At 38.9% G+C, this 15,738-nt stretch overlaps 1 protein-coding gene across 1 annotated transcript in view; it reads right to left on the bottom strand.

The window, feature by feature from the left end:
* Positions 1-15,738, bottom strand: part of Slc30a7 (solute carrier family 30 (zinc transporter), member 7) — a gene marked incomplete at its 5' end in the record, with an annotated part of 79,023 nt that overhangs the window by 7,999 nt on the left and 55,286 nt on the right. Inside the window, 2 exon segments of the mRNA XM_005388805.2 lie at positions 3,801-3,950; positions 13,024-13,114. Of these exon segments, the coding sequence (XP_005388862.1) occupies positions 3,801-3,950; positions 13,024-13,114 (241 nt within the window).

The raw sequence follows: 15,738 nt of genomic DNA, 5'->3' as shown, positions 1-15,738 counted from the left end.
TTTTTCTTCTAACATACTCGATTTTTCTTCAAATCTGTTCCTTCAAACAACATTATTTCTAACAAAATTTAGGATTATAGTTATAATTGTGAAATGTGTTATTAAAAATTTACAAATATTGGCCAGTTTAAAACAAAAAATATAACATGGTAATAAATTGCCTTCCTTAATCCAGTAGCCTATATTACACCCGCTTTCTTTTTCCTGTGCATATATTAAACACAGAAGACAAACTTTACAATTCCTAACTGATTATTCATTTAAAAATTTTTGTGCGTGGGGTATAGTGTACCAACAAAAACATCTTAGAGTTTAAAAACCGGATTATCACTTCATTTATACTCCCCAAGGTCCTAAGCAGTGAGGTGACTTCCAGCAACTCATCTGTATTACTCTACATTCACGCACAGCAAGCAGACCTCTTTAGCAGTTAAAGACTAACTGGTAACTCTGGAAGGTAAGGTTAAAAAGGGTAGCACCTAATGTTCAGTTCTAAAATAGTCACCAAGCTATAGTTTTATAAACAAAGGAGAAAGTTATAATTCTCAAAATATATAATTCTCAAATTCTTAATGGTGGTCTTTTCAGACTTTTTTCAGTTCTAGAGATTAAACCCAGAGAGATGCTTAGTCCCTGCCTCTTAAAAAATAGTATTTTTGAAACAGGGTGTTTCTAAATTGCTCAGACTGGCCTGGAACTTGAAATCCTATTGTCAGTTTCCCAAGTAGCTGGGATTATAGGTATACACCAGCATGCCTAGTTCAGAGATTGTATAATCATCTCTATCTGTATCTCCCGGCCCAAGTACCAGGGATAGAACCTGAGGCCTTGTGCATGCTAGGCAAATGGCTCTACCACTGAGCCACATTCCCAGCCCTCTTTTCACATGTTATTTAACCAAAAGCTATTACTTAAATTATGATTTAAGATCAGCTATAAGAAAGATACCAAGCTAGGTGTGTTGGGGCACTCCTGTAATCCCAGCACTAGGGGGGCTGCAACAGGAGGATTTCGAGTTCGAGGTTAGCATGGGCTACATAGCAATTTCAGGCTGGCCTGAACCATGTAAGACCCTCTCTCAAAAGAAAAGGAAAAAAAGGAAGATTATTAATGTAATAAACAAAATGTATAACATTATTAAAATCAATCCTTGTTTGGATTGTTAGAACCATCAATATTTTTTTTTTTTTTTGGTTTTTCTCCGGTACCGGGAACCAAACTCACGACCTTGCACTTGCCAGGCAGGCGCTTTTTGCCGCTGAGCTAAATCCCCAGCCCCTATATTTTAAATCTTTCTACAATAAATATATCTCAGGCATTGGTGTGATTTTTTTCAACAATACAGCAATTTGCATTTTATTTCTGATTAATGAAATTTATAAGATAGAATTGAAAAATTTATATTTCTGTTTCATGAAATCAAATGAAAATGCTATAAAAGTGCTGACATATATTTATACCATAAGAAAATGTATTACTAGGGTATAAGCAGAAAAGAAAAATAAATTTTAAAAAACTTCAATTTTGAATATGTGGGAGCTAAAAAAAAATCATAAAATAATTATAAAATCATTAAATATAAGCTCAAAGTCATTAGTGGGGTGCTCCCCTTGCCTCCTCCTCTGAGGGAAAATGTGTTGAAATATCCTTTTTGTAAGCCTCAAAGGTAATCTTTGGTTTCTGAAAGGAATGAAATAAACAAAATTGCCATGACTTTGGCTGCTAAAAAGGTTTAAAATATTTTTCAAGGCTTCAGTATTTAAAACCTAAATGCAGTTTCCAAAACCAAAGAAGCAGCTGAATAAACTTGTAACTTCAACCACAGTAAAAGCCAAGATTTCTAAGGTTATAGAAGAACGTTCCTCCACTTCAGCTATAACTGCAGCAGTTCCTCAGCAGAGGCAGCTGCTTGCACATTTCTCAGCCTAGAAACTGCACTGCTCTTCAGGCAGAAAATGGCCACTCTGCCAACGTATCGGGGCAGTGACGACAAACCTCTCAGAGAGGAGCGTCCAAACTGCAGCCCAAAACTCACTAATTTATTGCAAAGTGCTAACACTGCTATTAAACCTCAATCTTGAGGTTTTAGTTTAGAAAAAAACAACCGATACATATAACATCTTTTGTCTTAAATGAAAAACAACAAGTTGCCACCACCGGCTGGAGTATTCCAGAGGTCAACAGAAACTCAAATTACCAGGCTAGAAGGACATACTACAACCAGAGTAAGGAAGAGAAAAACGATCTGGAAATGGTAATAAATAGTTGTTTGTCTGCTTGCCTTCTTACCCCTACAACGTGGAAGAGGTGGAAGAGGTACGAGCAGGATTCGGACATAGGAGGAAGCTCTTGTGTGCTTCATTATGAAAGTCAAGAGTGATACAGAATAGTGTCTGTTAAGAAAGAAACCTAGTTGCCAGAATTCTGGAATACTTACAATACCAGCAAACTGTTGTGTATGCAAGTCATATATGCAAGTCTTGATTGCACAGAAGATTAGGATCAGGATTTGCATAAATCCTAATGACACAGAGGATTATGTCATTAATTTACTCCTCAAGAAACTTCATCATACATGTCCCTTTGTTAGACAAAAGAGATTACTCCATGCTAATATCCTGAGTCTAGCTAGACTGTACTTATGTTCTGTTGTCCATGTCTGAAAACTTGATGCCGAGGAGAGGGGGGCTGGGGGTGGGAACAGGACAGAGAGGAAGTGAGCCAGAGAGCGAGCTTGAGAGACAGCAGCACAACCGAACTGCACACTATGTGAAGCGAGGGTTTGTCCACACAGAAAGCAAACAGTCTGACAAGTCAGAACTATTAGTACATGGCCACAAAAAGCAGCACAAACATATGGGAAGTTAAGGAGACCATGAGAGAAAGTTCGGGCTTTATCCTGGCTGCAACAAGGGGCCACCCTTTTTATTTCTCAACAGTTATTTTGAAAAATTCTCAAGTCAAAAGAATAGGACAAAAATACTCTTCATCTGTATTCACCAACTATTCATATTTTGCCATATTTGTTTGATCTTTCTACATACATATTTATCTATAATCTTTTTATTTTTGCTAAAATATTTGTAAACTGGACATCCTGATACTTTGCCACTGAATCATTAGCATGAATCACCTAACATTCTTCTGTAAACTACAATATCATTATCATACTTGTGGCAATCCTCCTGCTTCAAACTCCCAAGTGCTGGGATTACAGACATGTGCCACCACACAGGGCATAACTATTAAATCACACAGAAGGTAACTATCACAAGAAAACTTAACAGTCAACTTTTAGCTAAACCCAGCAATGAAGTTTTTTCTAATTCCAAATCCTATTTTAGAATTCTTTGCTTCAATCAGTATCTACCATTTTTTTTTTTTTTTTTTTTTTTTTTTTTTGAGATAGGGTCTCGCTATGCAGTTTAAGCTGGCCTTACACTTACTTTGTAGCCCACACTGATTTGGAACTCACAATGATCCTCCTGCCTCAGCCTCCTGAGTGCTGGGATTACAGGTATGTGCCGCTACACCCGGCTGCCATTCTTATACAGTAGGAAGTAAAGGAGAATCTAGTTTTTCTTGAAGAAAATCAAATCAGTATGAGTAAATGGGAATTATGTTCCATAACAGTATTGACTAAAGACCTCTCAAATTTGACAATAATTGAGGAAAAACTAGTGCTGTGCTTTCCCTGCAGTTCAATGATTTATATATTTAGCATAATGAATAATATTTTTAGGAATAGCTGACTCAATAAATTTTAAGACTCATAAAAGAAGCCAGTAACAAAATCATACCTGAGTAAAAATATTGTGCGTTTGGCTTAAAATCCACCTAGCATCAGCATCAGGTGCTACTACTAATTTTATGGTCCCAACGTAAACATCAGAACATAAGGTCCAGAAGTGCTGTTCTTGTAAACTATAAACTCCCTGTAGCTCCTGCACCTGGAAAACAAAGGGAAGACATCATCAGAATCAAGTGAAGTGTTAAGTGCCCACCCCTTCAACTACTTTGCAACGTATCAGTAAACATGCAATCACCCCTCTGGGTGAAAAATGCAGAGGAGAACATATGAATGGACAGATACCTATGGAATACTCTCATGTGGCAGGTGACACCATGACGAGATATAGCAGATTGTTTAAAACTACAAACGGAGGCTGGGGATATAGCTCAGTGGCACAGCACTTGCCTGGCAAGCATGAGGTCATGAGTTTGATTCCCAGTACCAAACAAACAAAAAACAAAAAACAAACAACAAACCCATAAACAGAAATTTTATGAATACTATAGGAATCCTATCAATAACTCTGAATGTATCAGTATATGAATGTACAAACTATTAGAACTAAGTAGAATCAAACAGTCTCACTGAGATCTCCATTGTGATCAGTCTAATCCAGAAGTAGTCTAACATAGCTCTAGTCTGGGTTATTATAGTAAGAACTCTTTTAACTATTCTTTCTAATTCTAGCCTTGCACTTCTTCCATCTGTTCTCAAAACGGCGACCCAGGTGCGATCCCCTTACTGTGAGTCAGATACCACTACTCCTCTCATCAATTCCTCCAATGGCTTCCTGTCTTCCCAAGTTCAAGCAACACTTTCACAGTGATTTACAGGTCAGGGGGTCCCCTTTGTCCTTATTCACCTCACCTCTTCCTCTTCTTCCTTTCTCTCTCATCAGCTATTCCAGCCTCCTCTTCATTCTTTTAGAAGCCAGGCACATTCCTCACTCAGGTTCTCGCTATTCCCTCTGCTGGGGAAGTATCCTCTCCATATTTCTACACAGGCCACCTTGTTCGAGTCTCTACCAAATGTCATCTTCTCAGTAAGCCTTTCTGTATCTGGCACCTAACATTACACAGCATGCATGCATTCATTCATATTGCAGGTTAGGCATCTCTAATCCAGAAAGTGATGGGTCACAGTCAAAACACAGGGGTACCAAAAATACTGCATAAAATTACCTTTAGCCTATGTGTACAAGGTATAATAAACACTAATGAATTTTATGGGTAGACTTTGGTCCCACACTTAAGATCTATTATATAGAGTAAATATTACAAAATCTAAAAAAATCCAATTGAAAACACAACTCCTTCCCAAGTTCTGGATAAGGGGTACTCAACCTGTTCTTAAACTGCTTACTGTTTATGCCAGCAGAATTTAAGCTCAATAAGGTTAAGGATTTACTCTGATCTTCAATTTTCAGTACTGAAAATAATACATGAGCTAAAAGTAAGTACTCAATGAAAGTAATATTTATTAAATTAATAAAACCATAATTTGAAAACCTACACAGAATAGGTACATTTCTGGAAATACAGGAAATGTGCTAAGAAAAAAAGTAAAATGTGAAAGTGGAACAAACATTAAAAGCTGAACTGGTAACTAAGCTCTCTTTCAAAGAAACCCTGAATACAGAGAAAGAGAACTTTTCAAGGAGATATGACTGTCATAATTTTTTCAGAAAACAAAACAGCTGCTACCTTATATTGACCAATTTTGCATGCTTATATCTGGTAATCTGAACAACTGATTTGAAGACAACAGTATTCAATATAACAACCACTGGTGAATTCCTACCATCTTGTCTAGTGAAACTCTGTATTGTTTCTAATGTTTTTTTTTTTTTTTAATTTTTCATTTTCTTTAATGGTTTGATCTATCTTGCATTCTTACATCTGGTAATCTGAACAACTTCACTGCAAAATTGGTCAAAAAGAAAAAAAATTAGGCATTAACTATTCCTTTCAATAAACTATTAGACATCAGCAGTACAGTTATTCCAGCTATCCTTCTCTCCCTCTCCTCCCCTCTTTTTCCCCCTCCCTTCCCCCTCCCTCTTTCACTCTCTATACATATCTATATCTATCTATCTATCTATCTATTCCCTTCCTTTCTTTTTCTTTTCCTCATCCCAATTGTTCCTTTGTGCAATTTCTTTCTCTTTCATATCTACTGTACCTTTTGGGTTTTATTTACTCTTCCAGGTTCTTACACTAGGGAGACAACACTACACTGCATTTTTAAGGCACACAGAAAATAGAAGCAACAGAGAAAATTCCTTATCCTGAACTAACAAATCTACCAGTCCTCCTCATCTACATCAGCACTTTTGCCTTTGCGTCTGTTTACCATTAATGCTTCCACTGTGCTTTGGGCTTTGTCCTCTCACTTTCTCAGGAACTTCATTCCTTCAATAATGCCCCTCAGTACTAAATCATCCATTTCTTCCTCTCACACCATTCCCATTGCTAACAGGTTCTAGAACTGTTCTGTGCAATACAAAATCACCAGACAGTTGCGGCTATTTTAATGAAAGAAAATTAAATCAAATTTTTATAAATCAGTTACACTAGCCAAGACAGCTGTGGTTTCCACACTGGGTACTGCAGGTTATAAAGCAGTTCCATCATATAGGAAAGTTCTGTGAGATCACACTCTTTGAAATATCCTATCTTTTTAAAAAATCAAATGCTCTTTCTCCTGATACTGCATGTACGTGCAGACTATCAACTCATTTCTTTCCTCCCTTTAATGATTCTCCTGTCTCTAATTTCCCAATTGATTTTTCTCTTAACCCATTTAAACCATGTTCTCTCCCCCCCATGCTACTTAAATTCTTCTTATTGAGGTCATCAGTGATGACTTCAACCTAAGCAATGGTCACTTCTTGCTCCTACAATGTGACTTCCACAGAAACATTTGGCAGAGTTAATTGCTTTCTCTTCAACTCTGTGAAACTATACCCTTCCAACTTTCCAACTCCCTTACTAACTAACCACTCTCTGGCTTTTCCATTATACTCTAAATCTGAAGAAGAAAGCTTTCTTTCCCCCAATAAATATATTCTGCTCTTAACCTCCATTGTTCCTAAAATTTATTCTTCGATTTTAGAGAACATGAACTTGTACCAGATATCTAGCAAGCTGGGAATTTATTTCCCCTGTATCATTTGGAGGTCTTCCATTGAGATCATTAAAGGGAAGTAAGTGTTTACTTTTGTTTCACAGACTCTGGACTAGGATTCATTTAGGTAACAAATTTCTATGCTTCAATTTTTGTTATGTCTTTGCCCACTGCTTATAATTACTTATGCTGGTCTCTAATATAGTTTTGTTCAAATGTGATCAATATAAGTTAAAACATGGGAAGGTTTATAAGGTTATAATGCTTCTTTAATGGGACATTTTTATTCCTGTATTGTTCTTATATATGTTGCATTTGAACTAGTTACTAAATTTATTGGTATTCCTTGCTTGACTTTATTTAGACAAAAGCACTAGAGAGAGTAATGTTAAAATGTGTGCTAGTGGACTTTAATATAAACTTTTGTAAAGTGGGTCTTTATAAATAAAATCTAGCTCAAATTTAGAAAATATTCACGCCTATGTAGTATAGCATGAGACTCCTTCCACCAGTTAAAAGATGCTAGGTGGGTGGCTATTTTTAAGAGTTAGAGGATAGGTTTCAGTGGGACAGACTGGCTCTGATCCTCCTCTCACTCTAATGGAAATGTCTAGAGCCTGTTCTGCTGCAGTTTTCTTTCTCTGGCCTTACTCTTAATCTTTTCCTACTACTTTGCACTTTCCTTTTTAGAGGTGTGTAATATTAGAAAAAAAAAAAAGAACTCTAGCCTGTCCCAACTAAGTTAAGCCCATAGAAAATGAGTGTTTGCTAATGCCAAAGACAAGGAAGTCATCTTAGAGGAGGAATACATACCCTGTCTCTGGGTCAGATGAGACTTAGAATTTTGCCTGTCCAGGAGAACACACATAAAAGCCATGTCCCAGGTTAGTGTTCTGGGCAGGTCTCCCTCAGGAGACTGAGCCTGAGACACAGTGGAAAGAAACAACTTCTGGGTGAAACCAGAAGGAGCTATTTCCAAAAGCACCACACTTATGGGACCAAAAAACATTTAGCCGAAGGGAGGATCTCCGACCTTTCCTCTTCTCTTCCCAGGTCTAGTTATCATTCAGGTGCACAGGAAAAATACTTTGATAGTAAGCTGTGGACTTTAAAATCTTCAATGTAAACTTATAAAGTATTAGGTAATCTTGCTCAAGCTTTTAACAATCCCTTGTAGAATTGTGACAAACAGTGGTTACTCTGCCAGCTAGTTAAATGCTCTTAGAGCAGCTACTCTCAAAACAGAGTACAGGTTTCCCCAGCATCTCTTTGGTGAATCCCCATTAAAGCCAATGGCCAATGGAACGTTGACCAGACAAATAGCTGGATTCCTTTCTGGTGATTGATCTCTGGCTGTGTGGACCAACAGAAACTGAGAACAATTGAGGGGTTCTGGCCAGGACTACTCTCTGGTGGATAATCAAAGCCAGTGGAAACTGGTTCCTGATCACAGAAAAATCTCCACTCATCTATTGTAGTTATCTCTCTTTGCTAGTGAACTAGAAATTCTCCCTAAGCTTTTCAGTTAACTTTAGAATCACTCAGACTACCTTTCCCTTCAGAAATTACACTGAAGAAGCCTTCAACAACTGTTTACATTTCATAGCAGCTAACAGGGGAATGATTTACATTTGTGCCTTACCTATGCTAACAGTAAGAAAGAGATTTTAGAGTAAGAAAGAGATTTTCTTCTTTCCAGTACGCGTAGAAGACTAATGTGCCTTTACTAACATGTAAAAAGTGGTTGCTAGATGATAAATCCAAGTTTAACTTGTGAGCATCCAAAAATTTAAATGAAGCATAGCTCTGTCCTGGTGCTAGGAAAGATTGCCTATGTGATTAGACATATAGCACAGGAGTCCTGGAGGTTTCTTTGCCCTAGGGCCCAGGGTGGAATTCCTCAAGTCAGTTGTCCTTTTTATCTATCTCCAGAGGTGATCTCTTTCACAGCACAGCAACTACTTCTAACTCACCTTTTTATATATCTGCCCTCTTCCAAAGAACAAAAAGTATTACAAAATTATGCTTCTTTCTTTAGACATTCCTGTCACAAGACTAACTGTAACTGTAAAAGAGCCGTTTTATATTTTTCTGCACACATAAGTGGCCTGCCTACCCCCTAGAACCAAAATGGGATGCAAAGAGAAGTATTCATTATGATATTCTTTTACAACGAAAAAAATACTGTAAAAAAAAAAAAAAAAGGTCAGAATTGCCTTATGTTCAAAATTTCTTTACATTAAGGAATAATTTGTATTTATGCTCAAAGTAGAATTATGATCCATATGAAACTACCTATGTTCATAGGTCTCTTTCCCTCAATGACTCAAAGCAGATCAAGCTAGAACTAGGAAAACTTTTAGCTGACCCCAATAAGTACACTGATGTCTTTAGAGGATTTACTCAGACCTCTAAGCTAGGCTGGGAAGAGGTAGTGTTATTCTTAAATCAAACACTGACTTCTAATGAGAGACAAGCAGCGTTACAAGCGCTATTACATTTGGGGATGAATATCATATGGTCAGTTTCAAACAACCAGAAGACAGACAGCCAGGGGAACAACCAGTCCCTTCTGGAGTGCAAGCAGTCCCTACCAAAGACCCCTGCTGGCCTAACAGTCAGAAGGAAGATTGGAGCAGGAGACATTTTCAAGTGTGTCTTCTTGAAGGTCTAAGAAGGACAAAAAATAAGCCTTCTAGTTATTTTAAAATTTCAGCTATATATGAGGAGAAAGATGAAAATCCTCTGCTGTATCAGAAGTTTCACTAGAGGCACTGGTAAAACATATATCCATAGCTCCTGGTTCAACAGAAGTACAAAGTTTGCCTAAAGACAGGTTTATTACCCAGCCAACCCTAGATATTAGAAAAGAGCTACGAAAGATACTTTTGCTCCAGATAGCTCACTTGATACTTAAATAAAAACTTCCTCCTTAGAATTCTATAAATGAGACTGGGAGGAAACCAGGGGGAAAAAAACCCCAAAGAGACCAAGAAGTGGTTGCCTTTGTCGTGGCCTTAAAACAAAGAGACCTAAGTCTGATTCTTGGGACTCCAAGAAGAGCTTAATGACTAGGCTCAACTGCTACTGCTGTGGAAAGCCAGGTCACTTTAAGAAGGACCTCCTTAAGAGGCCCTGCCAGCCATGCCCTGACTGCAATGGTGACCACTGGAGTCAGACTGCTCTCCGAGGCAAAGGCCCCAGAGTTCAGACCCACCCTACCAGTTGGTCCAGTAGGACTGGAGGGCCTGGGGCACTCTGCTTCCTCCCTCTGGCTGGACCATCATCGCTACCTATCATCTCCATGGAGGAGCCCTGCGTCATCACAACTATAGAGGAAAAGACGCCAGCCAATTGCTGCACATTGGCACAGGTCTCTTTGTCCTTCACCAACCCTGGCCTTCTTTCCAGTCTTCATATTTCAATAAAAGCACGCAGAAGAAAAAATATCTCACTTAAACTGTAACTAGGATAACTTTTGCTTCACTCGTTCCTTTTAGTTATGCCTAAAAGCCCAGCTCTCATCCTGAAGAGATTTTATCCTGTCTAAATACTGCCATGTATGTACATCTAGGTTGCCAGCTAATCAAAATGATGCCGCGACTAGTTTTTACAAATGTAATACAGATTGTTGTTCATGTACAAAAACTGAAGGACTTTTCATTGGTCAAAATAATGTGCTAATCTGATTTTTATAAGTCATCAAAATTTAGAGATAATAACTAAAGCTAGAGGGATTTACAACAAAATGTCAGACTCCTTCAATAAAGGGGTCAAAGAGTCAGTGGGTTACAACAGCCATCCCTTAAAAATAATTTTTAAACTTACCTGTCAGCTCGTAATGCTCATGCTTTGATAATACATGCTCTAATTTCTTGGAAAATTTGTTCTTGCCTAGAGGATGCCAGACTCCAGGTAATCATACAGATAAAACTTATAATGAATATGCTATCCTATTTTTAGATTCCTTTTACTAGGACCCACCAGATCTTGTCTAGAGCAAGGGTTATATGACATATATCAAGGCCTTAACTAGGGCCTTAAATGACACCACAGCTGGTCTCTCTCTCCTAAATGAAGAAGTACAATTAATAAGACAAAACTGGATGACATCAGACATTCTAACAGCAGCACAGGAGGTACTTGTACAATTGTAAAAACTAAATGCTGTGTGCACATTCCTGATCCTTCTGCTAATATCACAATAGCTGTTCAAAATATTAGATGATAAATCAATGATGTGTCAGACTCTGAAATTCCCTAGAATTTATCCTTACCCTCTTTAAGGGAAGCCATTACTGGCTCCTCTCGGCAGAAATATTTGTTGACTATATTCATAATTATCCTGTTGACCTTATTATTTGACCCATGCACACTTGCTTCTTTGGCTTTGTCTCCTTCAGACTTAAAAGCTACACACCCACCCAACATGAAAATGCCTGGTGTTTATCAAGGGTCTTTAGGTAGTATAAAGAGAGTACCTTTGGAGAGTATCTCTGAGTGTTGATCAACAACTATGACCCCCTTCAGCCTAAAGAAGCCAGAGTGGTCACTGCCTATTACTCCCTCACAGCAGTTTGGGATACTTCTTCAGAGGGGGGAATGCTGTAGGGAGGTTAAGTCAGACAGAAATACTATAGGCAGTCAGGTAGGGCCAGGCCCTGGAAGGAGCCAGTGTGCAGGAGGAGATACCCAGCAACAGTGGGGGAGACAGGCATTGCCTCTGTGGGCCAGACCTCAAGACAAAAGATGGAACAAATGCACCCGCATACTTCCAAGGAAAAACATCAGGGACTGATGCTCTAAACAGGTATCAATCACCTTGAGAAAGCCGGGAGGAGTCACTAACCCAGCCCCATACAGGAAAGGCCCTGTTCCGCATTCACGCCTGCTTGCTACCTAACTTTCTTTCCTATTTGTTCTGATTTAATCAATTTTACCTGAGCAATTATGCTTGCAATCTTATTGGTTGACCACAGTTTTGTCCCACTTCATGCCCACCTTGAGATTTCTCATGTTTCCCACCTTGGGCCTGCCTCGTGCTGTGGATTTCCTCTATAAAAATCCCTAGTAAAGTCAGGGCCCTTGGCAACCCATTCAGGCCCCCCTTCTGTCTCTCCTTCGGACAGAAGCTTTCTTTCCCCCAATAAATATATCTGCTCTTAGCCTCCGTTGTTCCTCAAATTCATTCTTCAACTTTACAGAACACACACTCGTACCGCACATCTAGCAGGTTGGGACTTTCTTTCCCCTGTATCAATAGCACTTGGGAGGCTGAGGCGCGAGGATCAAGGATCGAGTGAGTTCAAGGCATACTGGAACTACACAGTGAGACCCCGGCGCAGAAAGCAGGACCTCTCACCGCCTGAAAGCTTCCCAAAGCTTCTCCCTGAATTTGCTAAACGGCAGCCCCCGATCTGAGCCGGCTCCCGCCTCAGTCCCCGTCACCACGCCTGCTCCTCACTATGCTTCCGCCACAGTGGCCCTTCTTCTGCTCTCCAAATACACCACACTAGTTCCAGAGCGCTTTTGAGTAGGGTTTTCCTTTGCCTGCAACATTCTTCTCCCAGGTTTGTACACGGCTGGCTCCTTTTCCCATCGAAGTTTTCAGTCTCCTTCATTGGGACTTCTGTGAATTAAGGCCAGCCACACACATCTATCAGAAACCACATCTCCGTTCTTTTGTAATAGTTACCGTTGATACTTTCTTACTGAGCAACTTACAGTGTAGTGTCTGTGTTTCTTCACCAGACTGTAAGTTCTGTGACAACAGAGCCATCCCTAAAATATCACAAAAGTTTCTGCAAAACAGTGGGTGCAAAAAAAAATGTTCAATAAAAAATTTCATCTGTTGTTTATATTCTATACTTTAAAAGAGTTGCTCAATCTCTAGATGAGAACAATTTCTGCCACATCTTCTTTAGTAAGTCCAGTATTTTCCAGTGATTTTACTCTGGTTTATATAAATGGCATGCATGGTCAGTATTCAATCCTGGAAGAAATACTAAATTATACACACATGCTGCCCATATTTATGAAAGCTGAAAACCCTAACAGTTTGGAAACAACATAAAGTGCAATGGTTTGGAGGCTCTGAAACTTACCCTCTGATAGCAGTGAGGCAAAGTATTTTCCAACGTGGGAGGAGTTCTCTGCATTAATATTCCAACTGACTCTTTTAAAAGAGGAATAACACTAAAGAAAAGAAAGGCAAATTTATTAAAAGGACGTTCTAATAACCTCAACCTGCAAGATAGTAGTAACGTACTTCTGTATAGTAGAAGAGAGTAAGTTTTATCAGAATAGTATCAGGAAAAGGAATTCACCACCCATTGCTCCAAATATTTCATGTGATCAGTAAGTTATTAATTAAAATAAGAGAGCTACAGAATATGTATCATGCATAAAAGACTAAACATAGAATTCAACATTAACTGATCAGCTAAATATCAAAAGATAGTATGATTTCAACCTTCCAAGGTAGCCATTAAGCTCCCTGGGCCTTTAATATGTGTATCCATTTATCTGAATAACAGTGGTAAAGAAAACACAAAGAGTTAATCTATCAGTCCATTAGTCCAGTATTTCTCAAATCTGGTTATGTGTGAGTCATATTTTGTTATTTGAAAAAATACAGAAACTCAGCTATATCCATAGATGTAGTAAACTCAACATCTCTGCAGATGGGGACCAAAAGTCTGTATGTGTTGATGTGGTTGGTCTTCCGCCAGCACTTGAGACTACTGCTGTAGGCTATTTGGATGGTTAAATGTACACCAAACAACTACAGTGGTAGCATAATGGTGAGAGGGACTCGCATGCAATGCCTTGCTCACCTAGCTGGGTCTGTGTACTTATTTCCCCTTATTTTGTAGCAAAGGTATAATAGAGCTACTTCCCAATGGGTATTAAAAACAAAGCAAAAACTGATGCTCTCGAAAGTTATGTGATTTGCCCAAAACTATTTACTGGTTGAACCAGAACATGTGTCAAAATTTTTACTTGAATATATTTTCTGCTGAGGTGTCTACACACTATTAGCAGTTCTTTAGGATAAGATCAGAGATGTTATCCAAACACCTAAATTTAGGAGGCACATAGTTAGAAAAAAGCCACATTTTTTATTCTTAATAATGCAAGGAAAACAACTACTGTGCCTCCTTTTCAGTAAAGAAAGGAGGAAAATATAAAAATGTTAAATTCAGTATGTAAAAACATTCTGTGACTAATCTTTTCTTTTTCCTGAGAAATAAGGATGAAGAAAGGAAAGAAAAAATATTGTAATGAGCAAATTGTACCTTACTGGCTTGCCAACATGCTTTTCACTGTTTTATTTTTTTTTTAATTCCAGGGAGTCTTTACCTATCTGATAATAACACAGTAGGCAAAAGGAGACGCTATTTTTCACTTCAGATGAATGAATAACCAACATCCTTCCTTTCACAATCCTTCACTCCACCTCCAACTGTCTTCCACCCATTTTTCTTTCTCTAACTTTTTCCAGCTTGGCTTTTACTCCTCCTTTCTCAAACTTTTTCCAGCTTGGCTTTTACGGATGGCTCTTCCGTACAACGGAAGGCTTTAAACATTACTTTCATTGTTTAATCTAGCAGCCTTTTCCCACTTGTACTTTTCTTCACTGTGGTATTTATGCTGTGAGGAATACCCTTCCCTTCCTGGAGATGGTATTTACTTTATTGTGTTTGTTATCTTCACTAATACTTTTTACTAGCTGCCAGGAATCATTCAATATATTCTAAAAGATTTAGTATTTACCCTGACCCTAAGTATACCTTTGAAATTTGTGAACCGGTTATGTCTGATGGAATTAGCTATAAAGTCTCGTCCACACACATTTACATACCCGACACTGAGGTGTCAGGGACAGACACAAACAAGGCGCAACGCAGTCCATCCTTTAAAGCAGCTTTGAGTGTAGGCAGAGCTTTCAGTGTAACCACTCGATCGTTCTCATGCAATGCAGGAACTTCTTAAGCACACATTTTTTATAGGCGCACACAGAGGACATTCTGTACCGTCTGGAGGATAGTCTGGGACTAGGAACTATACCCTAAGAGGGAAGATACTTGAGATTTTGAAGCACAAGAGTAAGAAACAGCATGAGGTAAAGTGTAAGTATTCATACTCCGAGGGCTGAAAACGTCAGGTAAGGACTGACAGGAGGTAAGACGGAGGGGCCAGGTTGAGAGACACATCACGTTAAAGGGTTTATGCTTATTCTCTCAGGCAGCGGGGAGCTCTGACACTTTTCTTAGGTGGGAAAGAAACTTATTTTATAGATTAGGTTTATAGCTCTATGAATATGGCTGTTAGCCAGGCAAGTTGCTGCAAACCTGTAATCCCAGCTACCTGGGAGGCCGAGGAAGCAAAATCAAAGTTCTAGGCCAGCTTGTGCAACTTAGCAAGACTCTCTCAAAATAAAAAATAAAAACGGCTGGGGATATAGCTCAATGCAAAGGCCCTGAATTCAATTCTTGGTACTGTAAAACCAATCAAACAAAAAGTACACTGTTTCAGTTATCTGTGGATACATAACACCAGAGCGTAGCAGTTAAAACAAAAGCATTGTATCATGGAGTTTATGCGGTTCGGGAACCTCTGGGTGTGGCTAAGCCGGCACTGCGGCTCAGGGTCTCTCGTAAGGCGGCAGTCAAGTTGTCAGCATGGGCTACAAGCAAGGCTCACCTGAGGGAGAATGCACTTCCAACCCCAGTGGTTGCCGTCAGTACCCTGTTCTTTCTGGACTGTTGGACTGAGGGTCTACCTCCGTTCTAGAAGCGTCCCTCGGGGTCCTGCCC

Source organism: Chinchilla lanigera, unplaced genomic scaffold (assembly GCF_000276665.1).
Source record: "Chinchilla lanigera isolate Chin_1 unplaced genomic scaffold, ChiLan1.0 scaffold00034, whole genome shotgun sequence".
NCBI classification, from domain to species: Eukaryota; Metazoa; Chordata; class Mammalia; order Rodentia; family Chinchillidae; genus Chinchilla; species Chinchilla lanigera.
The sequence above is the reverse complement of the archived record's forward strand: the minus strand, read 5'-3'. Positions and strand labels throughout refer to the sequence as shown.